This window comes from Saccharomyces cerevisiae, chromosome IX (genome assembly GCF_000146045.2).
Source record: "Saccharomyces cerevisiae S288C chromosome IX, complete sequence".
Taxonomy (NCBI): domain Eukaryota; kingdom Fungi; phylum Ascomycota; class Saccharomycetes; order Saccharomycetales; family Saccharomycetaceae; genus Saccharomyces; species Saccharomyces cerevisiae.
This window is the reverse complement of record NC_001141.2, coordinates 271,099-295,935: the sequence shown is the minus strand read 5'-3', so window position 1 is coordinate 295,935 and position 24,837 is coordinate 271,099. Positions and strand designations below refer to the sequence as shown.

General features: G+C 38.1%; 14 protein-coding genes across 14 annotated transcripts; 8 read left to right on the top strand and 6 right to left on the bottom strand.

The window, feature by feature from the left end:
• Nucleotides 1-198: 198 nt before the first annotated feature.
• On the bottom strand, nucleotides 199-3,303 carry ULP2 (SUMO protease ULP2; the record flags this gene model as incomplete). Its single annotated transcript, NM_001179381.1, has 1 exon — nucleotides 199-3,303. One exon carries the CDS (start codon nucleotides 3,301-3,303, stop codon nucleotides 199-201), a length of 3,105 nt encoding a protein of 1,034 aa, NP_012233.1.
• A 963-nt stretch (nucleotides 3,304-4,266) lies between these two features.
• BCY1 (cAMP-dependent protein kinase regulatory subunit BCY1) lies at nucleotides 4,267-5,517 on the top strand (the record flags this gene model as incomplete). Its single annotated transcript, NM_001179383.1, has 1 exon — nucleotides 4,267-5,517. The coding sequence occupies one exon, from the start codon at nucleotides 4,267-4,269 to the stop codon at nucleotides 5,515-5,517; it is 1,251 nt and encodes a 416-aa protein (NP_012231.1).
• Nucleotides 5,518-5,846: 329 nt separating this feature from the next.
• CAP2 (F-actin-capping protein subunit beta) lies at nucleotides 5,847-6,710 on the top strand (the record flags this gene model as incomplete). Its single annotated transcript, NM_001179384.3, has 1 exon — nucleotides 5,847-6,710. The coding sequence occupies one exon, from the start codon at nucleotides 5,847-5,849 to the stop codon at nucleotides 6,708-6,710; it is 864 nt and encodes a 287-aa protein (NP_012230.3).
• Nucleotides 6,711-7,027: 317 nt separating this feature from the next.
• CKA1 (casein kinase 2 catalytic subunit CKA1) lies at nucleotides 7,028-8,146 on the top strand (the record flags this gene model as incomplete). The annotated part of the gene is made up of 1 exon (NM_001179385.1): nucleotides 7,028-8,146. One exon carries the CDS (start codon nucleotides 7,028-7,030, stop codon nucleotides 8,144-8,146), a length of 1,119 nt encoding a protein of 372 aa, NP_012229.1.
• Nucleotides 8,147-8,506: 360 nt separating this feature from the next.
• On the bottom strand, nucleotides 8,507-10,270 carry CST6 (Cst6p; the record flags this gene model as incomplete). Its single annotated transcript, NM_001179386.1, has 1 exon — nucleotides 8,507-10,270. One exon carries the CDS (start codon nucleotides 10,268-10,270, stop codon nucleotides 8,507-8,509), a length of 1,764 nt encoding a protein of 587 aa, NP_012228.1.
• Nucleotides 10,271-10,936: 666 nt separating this feature from the next.
• PRM2 (pheromone-regulated protein PRM2) lies at nucleotides 10,937-12,907 on the top strand (the record flags this gene model as incomplete). Its single annotated transcript, NM_001179387.3, has 1 exon — nucleotides 10,937-12,907. One exon carries the CDS (start codon nucleotides 10,937-10,939, stop codon nucleotides 12,905-12,907), a length of 1,971 nt encoding a protein of 656 aa, NP_012227.3.
• Nucleotides 12,908-13,283: 376 nt separating this feature from the next.
• NOT3 (CCR4-NOT core subunit NOT3) lies at nucleotides 13,284-15,794 on the top strand (the record flags this gene model as incomplete). Its single annotated transcript, NM_001179388.3, has 1 exon — nucleotides 13,284-15,794. One exon carries the CDS (start codon nucleotides 13,284-13,286, stop codon nucleotides 15,792-15,794), a length of 2,511 nt encoding a protein of 836 aa, NP_012226.3.
• A 294-nt stretch (nucleotides 15,795-16,088) lies between these two features.
• Nucleotides 16,089-17,510, bottom strand: TED1 (Ted1p; the record flags this gene model as incomplete). The annotated part of the gene is made up of 1 exon (NM_001179389.1): nucleotides 16,089-17,510. One exon carries the CDS (start codon nucleotides 17,508-17,510, stop codon nucleotides 16,089-16,091), a length of 1,422 nt encoding a protein of 473 aa, NP_012225.1.
• Nucleotides 17,511-17,796: 286 nt separating this feature from the next.
• On the bottom strand, nucleotides 17,797-18,213 carry APQ12 (Apq12p; the record flags this gene model as incomplete). The annotated part of the gene is made up of 1 exon (NM_001179390.1): nucleotides 17,797-18,213. One exon carries the CDS (start codon nucleotides 18,211-18,213, stop codon nucleotides 17,797-17,799), a length of 417 nt encoding a protein of 138 aa, NP_012224.1.
• Nucleotides 18,214-18,430: 217 nt separating this feature from the next.
• Nucleotides 18,431-19,411, bottom strand: GVP36 (Gvp36p; the record flags this gene model as incomplete). Its single annotated transcript, NM_001179391.3, has 1 exon — nucleotides 18,431-19,411. The coding sequence occupies one exon, from the start codon at nucleotides 19,409-19,411 to the stop codon at nucleotides 18,431-18,433; it is 981 nt and encodes a 326-aa protein (NP_012223.3).
• A 232-nt stretch (nucleotides 19,412-19,643) lies between these two features.
• On the top strand, nucleotides 19,644-20,828 carry PKP1 (protein kinase PKP1; the record flags this gene model as incomplete). The annotated part of the gene is made up of 1 exon (NM_001179392.1): nucleotides 19,644-20,828. The coding sequence occupies one exon, from the start codon at nucleotides 19,644-19,646 to the stop codon at nucleotides 20,826-20,828; it is 1,185 nt and encodes a 394-aa protein (NP_012222.1).
• Nucleotides 20,829-21,009: 181 nt separating this feature from the next.
• CBR1 (cytochrome-b5 reductase) lies at nucleotides 21,010-21,864 on the top strand (the record flags this gene model as incomplete). Its single annotated transcript, NM_001179393.1, has 1 exon — nucleotides 21,010-21,864. One exon carries the CDS (start codon nucleotides 21,010-21,012, stop codon nucleotides 21,862-21,864), a length of 855 nt encoding a protein of 284 aa, NP_012221.2.
• Nucleotides 21,865-22,089: 225 nt separating this feature from the next.
• AGE2 (GTPase-activating protein AGE2) lies at nucleotides 22,090-22,986 on the top strand (the record flags this gene model as incomplete). Its single annotated transcript, NM_001179394.3, has 1 exon — nucleotides 22,090-22,986. One exon carries the CDS (start codon nucleotides 22,090-22,092, stop codon nucleotides 22,984-22,986), a length of 897 nt encoding a protein of 298 aa, NP_012220.3.
• Nucleotides 22,987-23,158: 172 nt separating this feature from the next.
• PIG2 (putative protein phosphatase regulator PIG2) lies at nucleotides 23,159-24,775 on the bottom strand (the record flags this gene model as incomplete). The annotated part of the gene is made up of 1 exon (NM_001179395.3): nucleotides 23,159-24,775. The coding sequence occupies one exon, from the start codon at nucleotides 24,773-24,775 to the stop codon at nucleotides 23,159-23,161; it is 1,617 nt and encodes a 538-aa protein (NP_012219.3).
• Nucleotides 24,776-24,837: the final 62 nt, after the last annotated feature.

Sequence of the window (24,837 nt, the reverse complement as noted above, 5' to 3'; positions counted from 1 at the left end):
AAAATTTTTGTAAAACATTTCATTAGAAAAATTTACCATTCTGAATACGAAAGAACAAAATAAAAAATATGCCTATTTATGTGAGTATGTATATTACTAGTTATTTTATTGCTGTTACTATTATTATGCGAGAATGTTAAAAAAATAAAAATAAAGAGGAAAAGAATAAAAAATATAAAACTATGCGTGCGAGTGCTTTCAAGGGTCTTCATCTTCCAAGAGTATAGGATTATCTCTGCCCTCATCCCAAACAGAATCTTGAGACTGGTTATTTTCATCTCCATAATTAGAGAGAAGTTGTGCATTTGATCCCTTGCTTGTCGCGCTGGTTCTTGGAATACCCCTAGTTGGACTACTAAATGCCACATCATCAATATCAACCAACTTTTCGTTCAGTTCTTTGTCAACATTTTGAAGTATTTTACCAAGACTGTCATTATTACCATTACTTTCCTGAGTGTTGTCATGATTTTTTTCCGCTACATTAGGTAGTGAACTACCAATTAAATTGACGTCCGAGTCATCCCTGTTAACAATACCACTAGTATTTTTACTTTCAGAATTCACTCCTAACCTCGAATCTTGTTCTGTATCTGAAATTACAATGTTGGTATTATTGGGACTAGATTGGCGTTCCATAGAATCAGTCGATAGAGATTGAACATGCGAGGAAAGTTGTGGGATTTTTTTGCTTGGGTAAATCCTTTTAGGTTTAGGCGACGGCATCATAATATCATGGGTGGATGACAGGGCTTGATCGTTTTTTATTGGTGACGAAACGCCTTCAAACTGCTTAGCCCTCGTCTTTAAAGACGGCCTTCCAAAGTATGGTGACGTAAATTCTTCTTGTTCAGTTTCATTCGCACTTTCTGATATGAAAGGAGATGAACTCTTTAAAATATTGTGACGTATGGGAGGAGAAACGGATGCTGTTTCTGGAGAAGCAGCGCGAACGGGATCTTCATTATCAGTTATTATTTCACCGGTGGGCTGTCGTACTACGGAATTATGCAACTCTGTCGGCTCTCTTTCTGTTGTTGAAATACTGGATGATCGTGAGCAGGGAGGTTCCGAGGTTAACTGCGCGTTATTATCTTTACTGCTTTGATCTATATTTTCAATGATTTGAATTTCTTCATCGTCATCGTCGTAATTTTCATTATTGTTGATATTGGTGCTTTTTTTCTCCTCCATTTGCATAACTTCTTCATATAAATTTTCTTTTTTCAGATAGCTGATGTAATTGAGTTGTAAGAGTTTTAGAGTATGCCTTAAATTCTTTCTCGCACTATTTCTTTCATTTTTATCAAAATATTTATTAATCATTTTTGCGGTGAAGTGCTTACTTTTAATCTTAGAATTCTTCCATACATCAATTGTTTCCACCGGATTTTCAAAAAATTTTCTAATATTCAAAATAACATGAACACCACAATCGCTCATATTAGGTTGTTGTGGAACTGGACACGTTTTCATTTTGATTTGTGTTTTATCCAGTTGAATTGAATATTTATCAAGTGCATAGGATATGAGAAATTCTTTTATTGGATCAATTTCTCTTGAATGAGTTTGCCTCAACGAGTCGAAAGTCAAAATATTAACCAGAGGATTATTTATAGAAATCTCATCGGAGTTGATGGCATCGTTTTTATCTTTGTTTTGATGAAAATCCAAGATCGCATCCAAGTTTGTTATAATGCAACTAAACCAATGATAACTTATGTTAATTGGTATAACAACGTACTTTTTAGAAAACAAATCAGTATTGTTAACCCACTTTTTTACATTAGAATAATAATCTGCTGGATTACTAATTAGTTTCGTGTAAAAAAAAGAGGACATTAAGTGAACTTGCTCTCTTTTGATAATTGACTTTTCAATAGATGATTCAATGTAAAATTTTGTAAAAAAATCCAAAATGCTATCATTAACCCAATCCTTATTGAAAAGACACTTGAAATCTTGATTTGTTATAGTATAGCTTGAACCATCGTTGAATTTGTAACAGAGGCTAGGTTTAAACAGTTCTGGTGTTTCAAATTCCGTAGTTGCATCATCAAATTCTGAATTTGAATTTGAGTTTGCTGGATCCGAAACATCTTTAAATCTATTTGAACGTCTTAGTTGTGAAACTGCGTGGGATTGTAAAGTTTCTGTCCCGTTAGTGTTGTAGAAATCTGAGGGTGAAATATTCGATTTTGGAACAGATATTGAATGCTCTTTTTTCCCAAGGCTGGCAATACGAGTCCTTTTTGTTAAGGATTGCAAACCATGAGGTTTGTTTGATAAGAAATGAGTATGAATTTGCGGACTTTCATCATCATTAGTAGAAAGTTTAGTTTTTTTAAGTCTTAAAGAGTCGAATGCATTTTTAGTGGAGTTTATTGCCCTTTCCATGTTCAATGAAGGTGATGACGAAGAAATAGGATGAATCAGATGTTTTAGTCTTTCCAAAATCTGCTCTTTATGATCTAAAATTTCGACTTTTATCGACGAAGAATATGACATCAACAGGAATCTTTTAATAGACTTTATTTTTTTATTTGAAGCGGAGCTTGCAGTGGACCATATCAAGATGTTCGTGTTAATGTTGATTGAAGAGTTATTCACGTCTAGTATCATCTTGACCTTTTTCAGATCTTTTAAAATTATAGCCATAAAAGAGTTCTTCTTATCTAAAATTATCAATTCAACATCATCAAGCAGATTAACTTGTGAATTGTAGATCACCGATTGTTGAAAATACAATGAAAATTTCGGATGATTATGATCTGAGACAAAAGTCATTATGCATGGTGCTTTATGCCGATAAATTCGCAATGTTTTCGAATCAACGCAAGAAAATTGGCCGTTCAAATTTAGTTTAGTGGAAATAATTGAGCCATTTGGAGAAGTGCTCGCTACTGCCGGTTCCGGTGAACCATTCCCCAGATTATTAGACATTTGGAACAAAAGACCATTGGAAGTGCTTTTGAGTGATGAGTGTCTTTTCAAAGGAGAGCTTTGCAAAGGTTCAAAATCTTGATCTGAACAGCCACTGTTGACGCCTTCACCTTCATCATTATTATCAACATCATTATCCGACAATTCGATCTGCCTCTTACTCTCGCTGTTCATACTCAAAACTGGTAAGAAATCCTTTGTAGAAGCATTGTTTAGATGATCAACGATTTTCGGATCCTTACGAAAAGTGTTATATCTTTTGGGCGGTAGAGAAGCAGAGGACCTTGGAGAGCTGGCACGAGAGCTGTTCAAGGTGTCTAGCGGTTTGAGACTATTAAACTTGCGTTTTCTGGCAGACATATATGTGGGGTTTGATGTGCAATAAACATAGATATACGTGTATTATTGCACCTGGGTATGGGGTATACTGTGTAGTGTCCTTTTATCCCGCTCTTTATTTCTCTCTCTAAGAAGAAACGAATACACTGTAATGTAATTGGTTGTGATGTTTTATCTCTCTCTGATGACGTGATATCTTTTATGTTGTTTCACGATGTTCTCTTATTGTATTGTATAATAGTTTCTCTTAGTAGGAAGATAGAAAAAGGACAAAGAAGGCAAAGAACCAAATGTCATTTCTAACGACACGGCACGTGATTACTGATCTGATAATAAATGAAACAAGCCATACGTGAGAAAGTAAAAAAAAAAAGGAGGAGGGAAAAGAATACGAGTGGAAAATATAAAGGACTTTATATACTTTTCAGATTAGCCGCCGACGATTTTACTTACTCAGCTTTTTTCTATCTTTCAAAACGCTCAAAAGAGGAGCATACGACTTCGGCGGCTAATCTTCACCCAAGAAAAAAAAAGCGCATGCCACCACGACGAGCGGAAAAAAACAAAGCACCCAATCACCACCCTTCCTTCTTTCTTCGTGTTATACCCGCCACTTTTGTTCTGCCTGATAATATATTGATTATACTGTGCTCGGATTCCGACCTCTTCTTTGTTGCAGAAGCCATAAGCTGAACTTATTGCATTTGCTCAAGTGCATTTATTATGGCGCCGCGCCGCCGCTCTCCAAAATTCTTGTCCTTCCTCGTTTTGCTGGCAAGGAGCAAAACGAAGAGGAAGGTAGAAAAGAGAAAATTTGAACAAACAGGGAAAAGGGAAAGAGAAAAAGGGACACTTTACGCTTTCCTCGACTAAGTCAAGCGATCGCTATCATCACATCCATTACACGCATTTCACGCATACATAAATAGGAAGATCATTTACAACAAGCAGATTATTTTCAAAAGACAACAGTAAGAATAAACGATGGTATCTTCTTTGCCCAAGGAATCGCAAGCCGAATTGCAACTGTTCCAGAACGAAATCAACGCCGCTAATCCGTCCGACTTTCTTCAGTTCTCCGCCAACTATTTCAATAAAAGGCTGGAACAACAGAGAGCGTTCCTCAAGGCCAGGGAGCCTGAATTTAAGGCAAAGAACATTGTTCTATTTCCGGAACCAGAGGAGTCATTTTCCAGACCTCAATCAGCTCAATCTCAATCAAGATCCAGATCGAGTGTTATGTTCAAATCCCCCTTTGTGAACGAGGACCCACACTCCAACGTGTTTAAAAGTGGGTTTAATTTAGACCCGCACGAACAGGACACTCACCAGCAAGCACAGGAAGAACAACAGCATACTAGAGAAAAGACATCAACTCCTCCACTCCCAATGCACTTCAACGCCCAAAGGCGTACTTCTGTTAGTGGTGAGACCTTACAACCAAACAATTTTGACGATTGGACTCCAGATCACTATAAGGAAAAGTCCGAGCAGCAATTGCAAAGACTGGAAAAATCGATCCGTAATAACTTTCTGTTCAACAAGCTGGATTCCGACTCAAAAAGGCTGGTCATAAATTGTCTGGAGGAGAAGTCCGTCCCCAAAGGTGCTACGATAATCAAGCAAGGTGACCAAGGGGACTACTTCTATGTCGTCGAAAAGGGTACTGTTGACTTCTACGTCAACGACAACAAGGTCAACTCTTCCGGGCCAGGCTCCAGTTTCGGGGAACTTGCTCTTATGTACAACAGCCCTCGTGCTGCCACCGTTGTAGCAACCTCCGACTGTTTGTTGTGGGCTCTAGACAGGCTCACCTTCAGAAAAATACTTTTGGGCAGCTCTTTCAAGAAGAGACTCATGTATGACGATCTTTTGAAGAGCATGCCAGTTTTGAAGAGTTTGACTACGTACGACCGTGCCAAACTTGCCGATGCACTGGATACCAAGATCTACCAGCCGGGTGAAACAATCATTCGCGAGGGTGATCAAGGGGAGAACTTTTATTTAATTGAGTACGGAGCTGTGGACGTCTCTAAGAAGGGCCAAGGTGTCATAAATAAACTGAAAGACCATGATTATTTCGGTGAAGTGGCCTTGCTAAACGATTTGCCCAGACAGGCCACTGTGACTGCTACAAAGAGAACCAAAGTTGCCACATTGGGGAAAAGTGGTTTTCAACGTTTACTGGGTCCTGCAGTAGACGTATTAAAGCTCAATGATCCTACAAGACATTAAGTAAAAAGGGGAAGCGATCTTAAATCCACATGAATTTCCTTTCTCTTTTTCTTCTTCTTCTGTTCCCTTTTTCTTTCTTCTTCCTTCAACGTCTACGTAAATATAATGTATAACATCTCCACTTTCCTTTCCCTTATAGCGTTATGTTACCTGTTTAAACTCTAAATTCTTCATCTACTACTGCTGTTACTACATGTATATATGTTCATTTTTTTTTTTTTTTTTCACCACGGAAAACGTAAAAATGAGAGCATTTGTAACAAATAAAGGAGAACTGTTCAATCAAGTGACATACAAAAACTCTCTCCAACTCTACAATCACCACCGTAATGTCTGATGCTCAATTCGATGCTGCTTTAGATCTTCTTAGGAGGCTAAATCCTACCACGTTACAGGAGAATCTAAACAACTTGATCGAATTACAACCAAATTTGGCACAAGATTTACTATCTTCAGTAGACGTTCCCCTATCCACACAGAAAGATTCCGCCGATTCAAACCGGGAGTACTTATGCTGCGACTATAATCGTGATATTGATTCGTTCAGATCGCCTTGGTCGAACACTTATTACCCAGAACTATCCCCAAAGGATCTACAAGACAGCCCCTTTCCCTCAGCCCCTTTAAGAAAATTGGAGATCTTAGCCAATGACTCTTTCGACGTTTACAGAGATCTCTATTATGAAGGCGGTATCTCCAGCGTGTACCTCTGGGACCTCAATGAAGAAGATTTCAATGGGCACGATTTTGCAGGGGTAGTGCTTTTCAAAAAAAACCAATCAGATCACAGTAATTGGGACAGTATCCATGTTTTTGAAGTTACAACATCTCCTTCTTCTCCCGACAGTTTCAACTATAGAGTCACCACTACAATCATTCTGCACTTGGACAAAACAAAAACTGACCAGAATTCTCATATGATGTTATCCGGGAACCTGACAAGACAGACCGAAAAGGACATCGCTATTGATATGTCCCGTCCATTAGATGTTATTTTCACATCACATGTCGCTAATTTGGGTTCCTTAATTGAGGACATTGAGTCTCAGATGAGAAATCTATTGGAAACTGTTTATTTCGAAAAGACAAGAGATATCTTCCACCAAACAAAGAACGCAGCCATTGCTTCCTCTGCTGAGGAAGCGAATAAAGACGCACAGGCAGAGGTAATCAGAGGTTTACAGTCTTTATAGAAATATTTACATGTATCGCTGGTATATCATATAAATACATACAGCAGCACTAAGTGGTAGAAAAGCGCTATCAAAAATCACTCGGAACGAACACTGAAGAAAAAGCGAAAAATCAAAAATATGACCAACGCTTGGAAAATTTCAGTAGCAATTAGACGAACCTCGCAGTCCTGTAGTAAAACGGATTAAGGGACTTCATATACTGTTGATACTCGGTGTATTGCAATTACCTACTAGGAGTTTTCTGAATAGGGACTTAAGAAGTCAAATATACAGACAAAAATAGGGGGTTGTAGAAGGAATATTTGATTCGAACTATGAAATGCAGGGTATGGTCAGAGGCTCGTGTTTATACGAATATCAATAAACAAAGAACCGAGGAATATTGGGATTATGAAAATACTGTAATTGATTGGTCCACAAATACAAAGGACTATGAAATTGAAAATAAAGTTGGGCGAGGAAAATACTCCGAGGTTTTCCAAGGTGTCAAATTAGACTCTAAAGTTAAAATTGTTATTAAGATGTTGAAACCAGTTAAAAAGAAGAAGATCAAGAGAGAAATCAAAATCTTAACGGATTTGTCTAACGAAAAAGTGCCTCCAACGACTTTGCCATTTCAAAAAGATCAATATTACACAAATCAAAAGGAGGACGTTTTAAAATTCATCAGGCCCTATATCTTTGATCAGCCACACAATGGTCATGCAAACATAATTCATCTATTTGATATAATAAAGGATCCCATCTCAAAAACTCCGGCTTTGGTCTTCGAATACGTAGATAATGTGGACTTCCGTATTCTTTACCCTAAATTAACCGATCTCGAAATTAGGTTTTATATGTTTGAGTTATTAAAGGCCTTAGACTATTGTCATTCAATGGGAATAATGCATAGAGATGTTAAACCTCATAACGTAATGATTGATCATAAGAATAAAAAATTGCGATTGATAGATTGGGGGCTTGCTGAATTTTATCATGTTAATATGGAATACAATGTTCGTGTTGCGTCGAGGTTTTTTAAGGGTCCTGAACTACTAGTTGACTACAGAATGTATGATTATTCTTTAGACTTGTGGTCGTTTGGGACAATGTTGGCTTCTATGATCTTTAAAAGAGAGCCATTTTTCCATGGAACGAGTAACACAGACCAGCTTGTCAAGATCGTCAAAGTACTTGGTACAAGCGATTTTGAGAAATACCTGTTGAAGTATGAAATTACCTTACCGAGAGAATTTTACGATATGGACCAATACATCAGAAAGCCTTGGCATAGATTCATCAATGATGGTAATAAACATTTAAGCGGCAACGATGAAATTATTGACCTTATTGACAATCTTTTGAGATATGATCATCAAGAAAGATTAACTGCTAAGGAAGCGATGGGACACCCGTGGTTTGCCCCAATAAGGGAACAAATTGAAAAATAAGAAATAAATAATGAATGAAATAAAAAAAAAAAAATCACTGACAAACGATATAACGATTACTTTTTTTTACCATCTGTACAATTGTACTTAATTCTAATAGATTTAAAAAACTAAATACAGGTTTAAAGGGCTTCCTCCATACAACAGAGGCAAGGAGGACTAAGGGGTTGACACGAGCAAATTTCATACATGCAAAATAATAATGTCTTAAAGGTAATTTATACCATAAATGTAGTAACTAAACGAAATAATAACGGCAGAAAAGAAAGGATGCAGCTCGAGTATTTATACACGTATATTACATATATAGTTGTCCTTATCATTCTTGAATGAAACACCGTTGTGCTCACCAAAACTTTGTTATTTTATCTTTTCAGAATTGGGTAATGATTGGTTGTCTGGATCCTTACCACCTTCTACGGGCTTGAGATCTATATCGTCATCGTCAGTATCGCTTCCGAAACGTTGAGAGTATGGCTCGTGCTTGATGGCTATGATCTTACCAGTATCTTTATCCACTTCTGTAACGTCTGAATCGATCATTAAAAGTTCTTCAATGATCTTTAATGAATCCACAGTCATGCTTTCATTTTTGTTGCTACTATTAGTGCCATTAACATTATTATCTGAGTCTTTATTTAGTTTTTCATGTTCACGTAAATGAATTTTGGAGAATTTCTTGAATTTAGAGATTAGTTTTTCATAGTAATTTAACTTTTTCAGTAAAATTCTATTCTCGTCTTTAATTTCGTTAAATTCCTTTTGGAGCTGCAGCTGCGCAACCTTTTTCCTTTGTCTACATTTCGAAGCTGCAATTCGATTTCTTTCTAACAATCTTGCTCTCTTCCATGCCGTAGTACCAGGGATTGGATTTCCCTGTGTGTTCGCCGCTAAATTTAAATGAGATCCTTGAGATTTTGGAGTGAAGCTAGGATTAGAGTGAGATTCCCTAAGTGCAGATTTGCCCCTATTTTCACCTCCAGTAGTTGGCGCAAACGTCGTCATGCCTTCCAAATCACTTATACTCTCCGCTGGAGTATTCTTTGATGGCGCGTTTACAAAATTTCGCTGCTGACTTTTCGAGTAAATAACGCTCTGATCACCCAATGCGGAGTCCTTCGTGGGATTAATAACTTTTTTTGCATTGTATTGTGGAATACTACTAACCGGCACTGCTTGGTTGAAGACCGGCTTGTTTGATACATTCCTAGTTTGGCTCAGACCATTATAATTGTGAAAATTGGGCATCGGGGGCGGCTGTGTGTTGTGCAGGTTTTCCAAAGTTTCAATATCTTCGCCTAGCTGGCTTATTTGACCGTTAGAGATTGATATTCTTCTTCTTCTAATTGGCTCATCGCATCCAGGCAAAGAACTTTGGAAAATTGGTGGATTCGTCATAGGTAAATGTGCTACATCAACACCAAAAGGTTGAAAAAATGGCGACAATGTTTCCAGGATGGATGGATCGTTCAAGGCATGTGGGTTGTTATTCATATTCATGTTCATGAAATACATCTGCTTGTTCACAGAAGCCGTATTGGCGATGTTGGACGCATTAGTCGGGGCTGTAGTAGAATCATTCGGAGCGGACTTACGGGTAGACGACAGTTGGCTCAGATTTGTATGAGTGGCCAGATTCTGATGCATATCCTGTACGACACCAGAATTCATCAGAATATCACCGTAGAGTTGGGATTCCTCTTCAGTTTTCATAGAGGGTGACTGTTGTCGCTGATCCTGCTGTTGCTGTTGTCGAAGGTATGCAGCCTGCTGATAGTTTGAATTGGCGCTGGGTTTAACAACCCGATCATGCGAATTGACGTTTCCAGCTGCAATAGAATATTGTGGGGTTAAAGAATTTCTATTGGAAGTAGTATAATCATGTATTTGGTCAACCACACCAGCCATATTTGTGCTATAGTTTATGTCAGTAGGATCTAAGGATCTACTTAAAGCAGAATTGTTCATAGTAGAAGTGGTGGTGGCGGCGGCAGAAGTATCACTAACAGAGTGCGGTATCTTATTATTCAAGATCTTTGATGTGTCATCAATACCACGTTTATTGTTGTCTTTTTGCTTGTTGGAATTAGAGTCTACGGAATGATACTCCTGACCAGTAAACATTATCCTACCAAAAAGGTGTGGGCTTATACTTTTTTCTTTACTACTTTAGATCTTTTTAGATCCTTTTGAATCTTCCAATTGAAAGACTGCTTTAAAAGCGAGTTTTTGATTTAGAAACACCAACAGATACGTATACACGATAACCTCTATAGCGGTTCTATTTCTGTTAACAAGAAGGTACTTGAAAGTGATAACTCAAAAAACAAGAGTACAATATGAAAATCTTTTGCCTTCATTGTCATTGTCATTGAATCCCCGATTATCATTGTCAGCAATTTCGGAGAAGGGGGCAACTATGTTCCGTGTAAGGTGATATTACTCAAATGTGTCACAATTTCAACTTCTGGGAATAATATTTATAATAGTTGAGATTATTCTTGATTATAGAGGCGACAGCTTATCTTAATTTTCGCCAATAGGTTTGGAAGAACATTGGTATTTTCATTCGGTGCAGCATTTTAATTCAGAATTATAACCGTCCTTGTACGGTTATAACAGCACATTATTGAAAAATGTTTTAAAAATGTTTCAGCCCAGTAATAAAACATTTACATATGCTATCTTGGCCCTTTATATAACATGTAAAGCAAAAAACTAGAACACTAACATGGCTTAAGTAGCTGAAAATCTACACCACTTTTCGATAAAACTAAGAGTACGGCAAAGATGAACAATGTACACATAATTAAACCTTTATCACTTCCACAGAGGTTTTTTAGTTGTATTTTCCATCCTCTATTACTGATATTCTTTACTTCTGTTATTTTAACTATTTGGGGTTCCTTTTCAGTCATTGACATTACAATGGCAAAAATGTCTCACGCACAGGTCAAACGAAATGATACCGTCTCAACCTTTGCATCTATTTCAACTGCTACAGCGACAGCCACAACAACGGCCACAACAACGGCCACAATGACAGCAGTCACAACACAGCATGCCATATATTCTGCCAACAGTTACTCTTTAAATAAAACATTCATTGATAATACAATTGATCAGTATTTCGAAAGCAAACTACGGAGTATTGAATCTACGGTAGGTACGGATATGCAAGAAAAATTCAAGTCATACACAGACGACATACTGGATAATAAACAAAAACTTATCAACGACCAAATAAGTTTGGAAACTGAATTGATTAAGGAAGTTCTTGAGGTAAACAATACAATTTTTAACGAACTACTCACTAAATCACAGCTGATAAATGACACATGGAATGAAATATCAGAAGACGCAATGACCATTGATAAGGATTCCATTTCACAAATGGCATCAAACCTACTGTTAAATTACTCCATGTTTGACAGTATTTTTGGGAACTACTCAAGGAAATTGAAATCATTGCAGAACTTCAATGGCACTATCACTGACTTTTCTACTCAATTAGATACCTCTAGTACCTTAAGTTTGAATTTTCTACGAAATTCCACTGACTGGCTTCAGTTGAAAAGGAACTTTACTGCAAACTTACAGAATGAAATTTCCATTTTATCTGGGGGGAGTACCGAGGTTACATCGTCTACTTCAATAATTAAACGGTCTCTGAAAACAAATAGCGAGGAAAACAGTGTACTAAGTGCAGTAAAAAATCACGTTTTCCGTAAATGTAAGAGAATGACAATAATTTTCACAGTCATGTACTTTGCATTTGTGATTTTGCTCATGGCAATCGAAAGAATTCTGTTTCAGCTGGAAAATCAGCAAGTAAACCTGGTTATGTCCCAAATTAATGGCCTGACAGGACAAACCAATTTTACTAAATACAACAAAGTTTTGAAAAGCTTAATTACTACTCTGAATCTCAGTACACTTTATCCAATTCCCTACCAATTAACAAAGCTTATCAATCAAAAAATATTTAAAAGAGAACCAGAAAAAATCGATGACAAAAAAGTCAAAAAATCAAAACTATTTTACTGTAACTGGTGGATAATCTCAAATGGGGCTCACCTGTGGCTGTTTGGTTTTTTGATGTTATTAATTCATTGGCAGATAGTGACGCGATTAACAAACTTTGAAGTACCCAGTTTGCCTACATTCCACAAAAGAGCGGGACCTTCGCTATACAAAAGGGAAGTTTGGACAGATGGAAATATAACAACTACGATAGAGGGTTTCATTAATGACAGCGTATCATTATTGTGTGAAAATTTCCAAATGGAAGTGAATGAAAAGTTCATTACAGCAAATTTAAGCCTTCAAACTGACCCCAATTTGAAAGTGCAATCAACGGACATCCTAAATCTTTGGGTTAACGACACAAACACTCAGTTTGAAAAATATCTTAATGAGAGTTCTCAAAATTGGCAGGGGATAGACCTGCAGGTTGAGCCTCTGTTAGGCAGCGATTCAATTAATGAGTTCCTGGGTCAGTATTTCCTACCGACATACGAAGTTACGAATACAAATTCTTCATTTGCACTGGACATTCAAAAATATGGTATAATTAATCGAGGAATTAATATAACCAACGCATCGGTAGCGGCATTGTCTTCACTGTCAAAACGCCAAATAAAGGATAAGGAGCAAAAACAAACGTACTTTTTACACACTGTTTATAAGTGGGGACTTTTAGCAGTTTGCCTGACTATATTGTTCCACCACATGCTTATATTTATAATATTAAAGTTGTAAGTATCGTATTATCGTCACCTTCCACGAGCGGTCTCGCAATTTTCGCTGAGTGAAAAACTTGTGAAAGATACCTTGATTTTATGTAATAGTAGCTTAATTCACTTTCATCTGTGCGTAATCTCTAAAACCTACTGACCTACAGATCAATAAACTGACTAAGGCGCTTGTAAAGTTATTAATAACTTTGCTTCTACATTTTTTAAAGCATTTTGTTGATATTTCGAACTTTCTTTTGTTCATCTCCTTTTGGTTTGACTTTAACGAGAAGTCTCATTGTGTCAAGACAAAAAATCAAAAGCTATTATCTACAGCACATTTATTTATTCATTTTCAAATTTAGATTTTTGAAGATTCATTGTATGTTTAGTCGATCGACATGGCTCATAGAAAATTACAGCAGGAGGTCGATAGGGTCTTTAAAAAAATTAACGAAGGTTTAGAAATCTTCAATAGCTATTACGAAAGACATGAATCATGCACAAACAATCCTTCCCAAAAGGACAAGCTAGAGTCGGATTTAAAAAGAGAAGTCAAAAAGCTGCAAAGGCTAAGGGAACAGATAAAATCATGGCAAAGCTCACCCGATATTAAAGATAAAGATTCTCTTCTAGATTACAGAAGGTCTGTAGAAATAGCGATGGAAAAGTATAAGGCTGTAGAGAAGGCGTCCAAAGAAAAAGCATACTCTAATATTAGCCTGAAAAAATCAGAGACTTTAGACCCGCAAGAAAGGGAAAGGAGAGATATATCTGAGTACCTTTCCCAAATGATCGATGAGCTGGAAAGGCAATACGATTCCCTACAAGTGGAAATTGACAAGCTTTTACTTCTTAATAAAAAGAAGAAAACGTCATCTACGACAAATGATGAAAAAAAGGAACAATATAAGCGTTTTCAAGCGAGGTATAGGTGGCATCAACAGCAGATGGAGTTAGCCTTGAGATTGTTAGCCAATGAGGAATTGGACCCCCAAGATGTTAAAAACGTGCAGGACGATATAAATTACTTCGTGGAGTCAAATCAGGATCCAGATTTCGTAGAGGATGAAACTATTTATGACGGTTTGAATTTACAGAGTAACGAAGCCATTGCTCATGAGGTGGCCCAGTATTTTGCTTCACAAAATGCTGAAGATAACAATACATCGGATGCTAATGAATCTCTGCAGGACATATCAAAACTTTCTAAAAAGGAGCAAAGAAAATTGGAAAGAGAAGCCAAAAAGGCTGCTAAACTTGCGGCAAAAAATGCAACAGGTGCAGCTATACCCGTTGCTGGTCCCTCTTCTACGCCGTCACCTGTCATTCCCGTTGCTGATGCTTCAAAAGAAACGGAAAGAAGTCCTTCATCTTCCCCTATCCATAATGCAACAAAGCCTGAAGAGGCTGTTAAAACTTCTATAAAGAGTCCCAGGAGCAGTGCTGATAATTTGCTTCCGTCATTGCAAAAATCACCAAGTTCAGCTACACCAGAAACTCCAACAAATGTACATACACATATTCATCAAACTCCAAACGGTATTACTGGTGCCACTACATTGAAACCTGCTACTCTTCCAGCAAAACCTGCTGGTGAATTAAAATGGGCCGTTGCTGCATCACAAGCGGTAGAAAAGGATAGAAAAGTCACTTCTGCATCGTCCACCATATCCAATACCTCAACAAAGACTCCAACAACTGCTGCTGCTACTACAACATCATCCAACGCTAACAGCAGGATTGGTAGTGCGTTGAATACACCTAAGTTATCTACTTCATCTTTGTCTTTACAACCTGACAATACCGGCGCATCATCTTCAGCAGCAACGGCCGCTGCTGTTTTGGCTGCTGGGGCGGCTGCTGTGCATCAAAACAATCAGGCCTTCTATAGAAATATGAGCTCCTCACATCATCCTTTAGTTTCCTTGGCGACAAATCCAAAGTCTGAACATGAAGTTGCAACTACGGTAAACCAAAATGGGCCTGAGAACACAACTAAGAAGGTTATGGAGCAGAAGGAGGAAGAGTCACCAGAAGAAAGAAATAAATTGCAAGTGCCAACTTTTGGAGTATTCGATGACGATTTTGAATCGGATAGGGATTCAGAGACGGAGCCAGAGGAAGAAGAACAACCAAGCACACCGAAATATTTAAGCTTGGAACAAAGAGAAGCTAAGACAAATGAAATCAAAAAAGAATTTGTAAGTGATTTTGAAACTTTACTTCTACCAAGTGGTGTGCAAGAATTCATAATGAGTTCTGAACTCTATAATAGTCAAATTGAATCGAAAATAACGTACAAAAGGTCTCGTGATATGTGTGAAATTTCCAGGCTGGTCGAAGTACCGCAAGGAGTTAATCCACCATCTCCCTTGGATGCATTCAGATCTACTCAACAGTGGGACGTTATGCGTTGTTCGTTGCGTGATATTATTATAGGCTCCGAAAGGCTGAAAGAAGATTCATCGTCAATTTATGCCAAAATTCTAGAAAATTTCAGAACTTTAGAAATGTTTTCGTTATTTTATAACTATTATTTTGCTATTACTCCTTTAGAAAGGGAGATTGCATACAAGATTCTAAATGAGAGGGATTGGAAAGTTTCAAAGGATGGTACAATGTGGTTTTTAAGACAAGGTGAGGTCAAGTTTTTTAATGAAATTTGCGAAGTTGGTGATTACAAAATTTTTAAACTGGACGATTGGACAGTAATTGATAAAATTAACTTCAGACTGGATTATTCATTTTTGCAGCCACCGGTAGATACAGCGTCTGAGGTCCGTGATGTGAGTGTTGACAATAACAATGTTAATGATCAGAGTAATGTAACTTTAGAACAACAAAAACAAGAAATTTCTCACGGCAAGCAGCTCTTGAAACAATTGAAACAGGGAAAAATTAGTGTATGATAATAACATAAAAAAAAAAAATGTGCATCCCTTTAAAACAAAAACAACAAAAATCAGTGCTAATGGCAGTATAATTTGATTTTTAATTTGATTTTTAATTTTATTTATAGTTATTTTAAAGTAGTAAGTAAACATTTTACAATCTAAGGTATTATAATGATTATCTTGATGTGTGGAACCCCGATGTCAATGTTTATAAAACATAAGCAATTTGAAGAGCAGTATATGCATATATATACATACATTTAATATAAATCTCTATACAGGAGTTTTATCTTCTTTACTCTTTTTTGTTTAGACAAATAGTAGCGAGGACCAAGTGAATATGGTGACGAGCAGGGACACTTTAGCGAACCACCAAACATGTTGAATAGCGAATGGGCATAAACTGAAAGTCCACTCCCAAGTCATTGAATCTGTGTTGAAGTGTCCTGTAACCAAACCAGTATTCCCATTAAATTCACCCATCATAGACTTAACTGTGATTTCTTTAACGAAAACGTCACTTTCGATATTTTTAGTCGCTTCCCAAGTAGATGTAGATTTTTTATTATAAACTGTTTCACAGCCCTCATGGTCATGACCAGTTAATATGATACCTGGCTTCCCATTTTCAAATATCATATTCAAAACTTGATTTGAAACGGATTCACTCAAATGATTTTGGGATCTCAAAAGCCCAGATTTATATGATTCTGGGGCATGGGCATCTGGATAATACCTAGTGTCTGGGCCATCAACGCATAACCCTTCACGCTTGTAAAATGGAACATGCGTCAACAAAACAGTACTACCATTGAATTTACGTTCATTTAGTTGGTTTAAAAAGATCCAAGTAGCTTCAACAAATTCTGGTTGTAAAGCGGGACCTTCTAGTAAAAGATCATTCAACACTACAATTCTCCAAGGATGGGTAGTGTTGGTTTCGTATTCAATCCAATAGTTGTCCTTACCGAAAAGGTCGTGGAACCTTGTCATATGTTGATAAGTCGCGTCGCCTGAGTAACCTACATCATGATTACCTGTGATGTTGATGATTAAAAAGTCTTCCAAGTCTGGATTCCATGAGTGGATATTTTCATAACCAAACCCAAAAGAAAGTTCTTGATTATCAGCCTCGTTTTCCTTGACATTGTCTAAAATCTCATTAAAACGGTCTCCCCATTCAGGCCAATTCGCCTTATATTGACCTTTCTCATCGAGGTTCTGTTGTTTGATATTTTCAATAGAAGTTGGGTCTCTTTTGAAAATTCTGCTAATATACCTTTTCGTTCTATTATGGAATTCGGAATCACCGATCCATTGACTGGAGAAAAGATCACCCATAACAGTCACCACCTGAGGCTTCAGTCTCTGCTGCATCATATCATAGATGTGACCAAGATAGTAGTCATTACCGTATGTATCTAATCGGGACACATATGGCGTCTTTGGCCAGATGCCTTTAATCTGAGGATCACCGAAGGCCAAAATATGAATATCCTCATCGTTACCTGCAGAGGCATGGCTACCATGCCATTGCTCTCGAACATCACTGAAGTAATTCTTCACTTTGTCCACAAAAGTCAAATCTTTCTGTAGTGGTGCGTTCTTGTTAGAGCAGTTCCATGAACACTGTTCTGGATGGAAAGATGGATAAGTATAGATGTAAATATTAGCGACGATAGTGAGGAAGGTGGCAAAATATGCAAACTTCTTGACCGCACACCTGAGCATCTTGGGATTCTTGGTACAATGCTGCTGCTGTTGTTTTCAGTTCTTCAATCGCGACCGGATAAATCGCTTGTAATAACTTAGTTTGCAATTTTTCTTAAAACTTCAGAAATCAAGTCACAATTGTAATGAATAATTTGGAAAACACAAGTCACCAAAAATAGCTCAATATTTGATAGTGACTAGGGGAGGAATCTAGCAAAAAAAACGTTCTTTATCTATATGAATATTTAGAAATTAAGATATGTAATTACTTTAAGATGTTCCGAGTAAGCAGAGGCGTTTCGCTCTATTTAAGCAACTGTTCCATTTTCATCTGCGCCAAATGATAAACAGTGTTGATTTCTCTTTCCAGGGCATTAATAAACAGAGTATAAATTTTAAATGCGTAGTATCTATTTGACATGACGAAATTGTAGAAATTCAACAGGTCCACAGTCAAAAACTGCTGCGAACCACGCATATAAATACCGATACATGTTACTACCAACGTCAAATACAGGAATCTTTTGACCAGAGTAATGAAGTTCATCAACAACTTGTAAAAGACATAAAATGTGAAGAAAATAAACAATAGTTGGAAAACTAACGGGTGTGATTGGCTGAACTTAGTAATAGTAGGAATCAACCATTGGATGACGTCAATGGCAGACTTTAGGCATTGTGTTACTACGGATAGTTCGTATTGCGGTTGAGTAGCGTCCATTTTTGGGTTGCTCACTTTGCCCTTTGGTGACTGTTACGAAATTTTTTTCAGTAGCTTTTTCTCTTCCAGTAATTATATTTTCTCTACAAAAAATATACTCACTACAAAAGCCAGCAAATAAATGATAATATTCGTACGACACTAGAGAATATGATATTGTATTAAGTAAATATATATATATAGAGAAGGAGAGAGAAAGACAAGAACAGGGCGGCTATTAAGCGTCGTCTTCGTCATTCATAGAGATAGCTGTCTGTGGCTTTTCTTCTTCTGCAACCTCAGGCTTTGCTTCCGGCTCTTCCGCAAATGAGTTGGATAGGAACTCTTTCATTAGGCCAGCCGAGGTTTCAAAATACTCAGCTTGAGCCTTGGCCAATTCCTTCAAATCTTCACTGAAGTTAGCGTGAGAAATAACCTCCTGCAAGCACACAGTAGCGTCTTCAGTGACTTGAGCAAACTGGTCTTCCAAAGTCTCCATTTGGACTCTCAAGGAAGCTTCCTTTTCTGGCTTCTTGTTGTTTGCCAAGTTAGTTCTTGCCACGTCATATCTTAATCTCATGGAATGGACATCCTTGCGGCACTTATCGGCCTTACCGATCTCAAAAGAGAGCCTTTCCCTCAAATTTTTATTGAATTTGGTTTGAATCAAGGTATCTTGTTGAATTCTAGCTTGAGCAATCTTAGCCTGCACATCACTGAATTGCAAGAGTGCCGAAGCCAAGGGTTGTTCCTCGGTGGGGAACATCTTGTTCAAACATTCACTGGAGTTCAAAGCCACTTTACTGAGGGCGTAGTTCAACGTCTTGGGTTCTTTGATGGGGCCTGGAGCAACTAAGATGTTTTGTGCCTCAGACGCAGATGTAGCATGAGTCAACTCTGTCAACTTGGAAGCCACGCTTCTTGAAAACTCGTTGACGGATTCGTTGATGTATTTAGGGTAATCGTACGATCCGTTTTCGTAGATAGCAGTTACACCCAAGAAGTGGTTGTAAATCAGTTTGATGGTGTCAACCTTATCTTCCAGCTCTGTGTACTCTCTTGGCAATTGGGAGATGTCCGTCACCTGGCCCAAACGTTCCTGGACCATTCTTTGGGTGGATTGCGCCAAACTGGGCAATTCCTGGGTTTTTTCGGAAACACTTGTGGATATTTCCTGTAATTTCTTGCTCAAAGAGCTGGCGAAGGCATTAAACGACATTGATGACTATGATTTGTTGCTTATTCCACTCCTCTGCCTACAAATCATATAGGTTATAGGTGAAGAAGGTTGCAATTTTCTTGTTTTTGACATCCCGATTAATCCACCGCTCGCTTCTCACGGTAATAAGGGAAAATGTCTGCCAGTATGAAGCAAACAACATTAAACTGAGAACATTGGTGAGTCAAGACCATAACTGGAAGACGTGGTATCAAGACGCCTTCACGGTAGTATGTGGAAGATTATGCGTTCATGGAAATGTGGGGGAATGCGCTGGGCACATCGCCAGCGACCCTCACACGAGCTGCTGTCGCAACTGTCGTTCGACCAGCATTACAAGATTAGGTCGAACATTGAGCTGCTGATACAGGACTACGCTAGTAAACCAATTGCGCCCCTAAACTACGAGTATTTCCTGCAATACAGGCCGCCGCTGACCAAGAAGGAGGAGTACATGCTGACGATCAAGACAATCAACCTGTTGCTTTCATTGACGTGTAAACGGCTTAATGCCATTCAGAGGCTACCGTATAATGCGGTAATCAACCCTCATATTGAGAGAACCAACTCTTTGTATTTGAAAAGCTTGCAAACGTTGCTATCAATCGCATACCCGTACGAGTTGCACAATCCTCCCAAGATACAGGCCAAGTTCACAGAACTGCTGGACGACCACGAGGACGCCATTGTGGTATTGGCAAAAGGTCTTCAGGAAATCCAATCGTGTTACCCAAAGTTTCAAATTTCGCAGTTCTTGAACTTCCACCTGAAGGAGAGAATCACGATGAAGCTGCTTGTGACGCACTATTTGTCGTTGATGGCACAGAACAAAGGTGACACGAACAAAAGGATGATTGGAATCTTGCACCGGGACCTCCCCATAGCACAATTGATCAAGCACGTTTCTGATTATGTCAATGATATATGCTTTGTGAAGTTCAACACTCAGCGGACCCCGGTCCTAATTCACCCGCCATCACAAGACATCACATTCACGTGCATTCCGCCCATTCTGGAGTATATTATGACAGAGGTATTCAAGAACGCTTTTGAAGCTCAGATAGCTCTTGGAAAGGAACATATGCCCATAGAGATCAATCTTTTAAAGCCAGACGATGACGAGCTGTACTTACGGATACGGGACCATGGTGGTGGGATCACGCCCGAGGTAGAGGCCCTCATGTTCAACTACTCTTACTCTACACATACCCAACAATCAGCTGACTCTGAGTCTACAGATCTGCCCGGCGAGCAAATCAACAACGTCTCCGGCATGGGCTTTGGTCTACCAATGTGCAAGACGTACCTAGAACTGTTTGGGGGCAAGATTGACGTTCAAAGTTTACTTGGCTGGGGCACGGACGTGTACATCAAGCTCAAAGGCCCTTCTAAGACTGCACTACTCTCCAAAAAGTAACAGTGCTAAATTTCCTCGTAAAGCGGTACCATTAAGGGCTCTTTCTACTTCTTTAAATTATCTACATATGTATAAATATTCTTATTATATAAGGCGAAAAAATGAACGAGAAAAAAAAGTGTTGAAAGTATGCATTCAACTGGCTCTTCAACAAGAGACTCAATCAATTAAGCAATCGAAGATGGCTATTGATGCTCAAAAGCTTGTGGTGGTCATCGTGATCGTGGTCGTGCCTTTGCTCTTCAAGTTCATTATCGGACCGAAGACCAAGCCTGTGCTGGATCCCAAAAGGAATGACTTCCAATCATTTCCGCTGGTTGAAAAAACCATCTTAACGCATAATACTTCGATGTACAAGTTCGGGCTACCTCATGCTGACGACGTACTCGGTTTACCAATTGGTCAGCATATCGTAATTAAGGCCAATATCAATGGTAAGGATATTACCAGATCGTATACGCCCACATCGTTGGATGGAGATACAAAGGGAAACTTTGAATTACTAGTGAAGTCTTACCCCACAGGTAACGTTTCTAAGATGATTGGAGAGTTGAAGATAGGTGACTCGATCCAGATCAAGGGCCCTCGTGGGAACTATCATTATGAGAGAAACTGCCGTTCCCATCTAGGGATGATTGCTGGTGGTACTGGTATTGCGCCCATGTATCAGATCATGAAAGCTATTGCCATGGACCCTCACGACACTACCAAGGTCTCTCTAGTCTTTGGGAACGTCCATGAGGAGGATATTCTGTTGAAGAAGGAACTGGAAGCGTTGGTGGCCATGAAGCCTTCCCAATTTAAGATAGTTTACTACTTAGACTCTCCTGACCGTGAAGACTGGACTGGTGGTGTAGGATACATTACCAAGGATGTCATCAAGGAACACTTGCCCGCTGCTACAATGGACAACGTTCAAATTTTGATCTGTGGTCCTCCAGCCATGGTTGCCTCAGTTAGAAGAAGTACCGTGGACTTGGGGTTCAGACGTTCCAAACCGCTTTCCAAGATGGAAGACCAGGTGTTTGTGTTTTAAGATAAGGAACTGTAACAGAGTGCCATATATATATATATAGATTGGAACATATATAATATATACGCTATTTAGTTTAGTCACCTAAACGCACCGTTTCCATATTTCGTGCTGGACGATTTTCGACTCGATAATACGTATAAGATCGGTACTAATAGTAACAAAAGTAAAGGTAATACTTGCTTCAACTGTACAAAGGAGCATAGAACGTGGGGCAATTTACAAGCGATGTCGACGTCAGTCCCAGTCAAGAAGGCATTAAGTGCTCTTTTACGCGATCCAGGAAACAGTCATTGTGCCGACTGTAAGGCGCAACTACATCCACGCTGGGCTTCCTGGTCACTTGGTGTTTTCATTTGCATTAAATGTGCTGGTATACATAGATCATTGGGAACGCACATTTCGAAAGTGAAATCTGTTGATCTGGATACATGGAAGGAAGAACATTTGGTGAAACTGATACAGTTCAAAAACAATTTAAGAGCTAACTCATACTACGAAGCTACTTTGGCTGATGAATTGAAACAGAGGAAAATCACTGATACGAGCAGTTTACAAAATTTCATCAAGAATAAATATGAATATAAGAAGTGGATTGGTGACCTCTCCAGTATTGAAGGGTTAAATGATTCTACTGAACCAGTTCTGCATAAGCCGTCTGCGAATCATTCGTTGCCTGCTTCGAATGCAAGATTGGACCAGAGCTCAAATTCATTACAAAAGACGCAAACACAACCACCTTCCCACTTATTAAGCACCTCAAGGAGTAATACGAGCTTATTAAACCTACAGGTTTCATCGCTTTCTAAGACTACATCTAATACAAGTGTAACTAGTTCTGCAACAAGCATAGGTGCTGCTAATACCAAGACTGGCAACAGAGTCGGTGAATTTGGGCAAAGGAACGATTTGAAAAAATCCATTTTATCTTTATACTCAAAACCTTCTGCCCAGACTCAAAGCCAGAACTCATTTTTCACTTCCACGACACCTCAGCCTTGTAATACTCCGTCACCATTCGTGAACACTGGAATTACCGCTACAAATAATAATAGTATGAATTCAAATTCCAGTTCTAACATTTCATTGGATGATAACGAGTTATTTAAGAACGTCTGGAGTTGAATAAAAAGTAAAAAAAGAAAGCAAATATAGAAAGCAACAAAAAGAACATCATTCCAGTATATTATTTTATATAAAGAAAATGACCTTCAAATAAAAATAGAAAGTACGTATTCTTATCTTTTTTTTTTCTTTTGTATATGTAAAACAATACTATTAGTTTTTGTTTTTTTCTTTAATGGAATGGGTTTCTGAAAAGACTATGTTTCATCTCGTAGTTATCATTGACGTCTGTTGTGGGCCCTGTCCTCGTTTCATTCGTTACCACGTCAATTTTATAGTTTGCCGAATCATTATTGTCCCAATATTCCTTCCTAGAACGATCAACGCCCCAAGTTAAGTATTGAATACAAAACTCCAATTGTGATATATTGCTATCTTTATCATTTGGATTGTGTATATCATCAATGGAGAACTTAAAAATATCCATATTGCTTCCTGGTAAGATGCCATTGGCATTAGAAAAATACACGCATTCTGATTCATGAAAAGTTCTCCATGCATCCCATGTATATCTTACGATAATCTTCTTATCAAAGTATATGTTTTTCACAAAGACTTTGCCAATTATAACCATGTTGTGGAAGCCAGTTAGTAGCGTAATTTCTTGCAAAAAAACGGGCCTTCCACGGGAAAGATTCAGAAATATGTTAAGTTTTAAACTCTTACGGTTCCTGTCACTTAATATTGGAAAGTTCTTGTTGTAAAGACCAACAATTCTTTTAGAGTTTCCAATAAACAAGTTGGCTCCTGATTTAGCAGAATTTGTTCTTGTTTCTAAATAATCGTCGTCATCGTTTATTAACAAATTCTTCAACCCGTGCGCAAGATGAGCTTGGTCTTTGTCTTGTTGCCTTACTAAACGGTTTATAGCGTCGTCACTATCATTGTCATTTTCAATATCACTGTCATCGTCACTTAGTTTAAACTTCTTTTTTTTATTTCTACGATTATTAGAATTTGTACCAAATAGGAATACACCCTTCGGGTTTTGTAGCCATGTATCTCCATATTCGTTTTGGTTGTTTTCAGATAGTAAATCTTCTATAGGTACGCTATCACTACCGCCATTAAGGGCACTTAGTCTCGTCAAAGGCTTATGCTTGAAATTCAGAACATCTTGTTGAACCATTTGTTTGCCAACATCTATGGGTTTCTCATTTTCATTGAACAGCTTTATTGGTAAAACACGATCGAAATGGACACTTTTACTTCTTTGCAATAGCCTAGTATCTACATGATCTAAATTGACATGTTTACTCTTAGAGCCAGTTTTGTTGAATATAGATTTGGGAGTAATGGGTAGGGACTTGGATCTTCTTTTTAATGAACTCTTAACCAGTTCTCCAGATTTCTTGTAAATGGGAGGTGAAGGATTACCATTTTCCTCGGATTCATACTGGAAATTATCATGTGATAGAGGAGAGATTTCGTCTTCCTCCTCGCCTAATTTACTGACGTCTTGATGATGTGCGTTAAAGTTCGCTCCAGAATTTATAAACGGGTGATGGGCATGAACTTGTTTCCCATTAAAATACATTCCCTTATTCATGTCCGTATTTCTTTGAAGCTCGTCCTGAGGTAATCTGTGCAGTTTTACATTAGATAGTCTCCTGGGCTTGTGCAAAAACTCCAGAGAGTTCAGCCTGGCAGGGTGCATGTGCATGCTCATACCAGCAAAAGTTCTTATATTCGCATTTATGTTTCCATAGTTATTGTTGTGGGCACTGTTATTAGGAAGATTTAAAGGTTCATCCATCAGTATATTTTGTGGTTGCGTGGTGGTGGCCATACGGATAAAAGCAATAATACTAGCTAGCTATATTATCTTTTTTTATTTATTATTAAGCTATT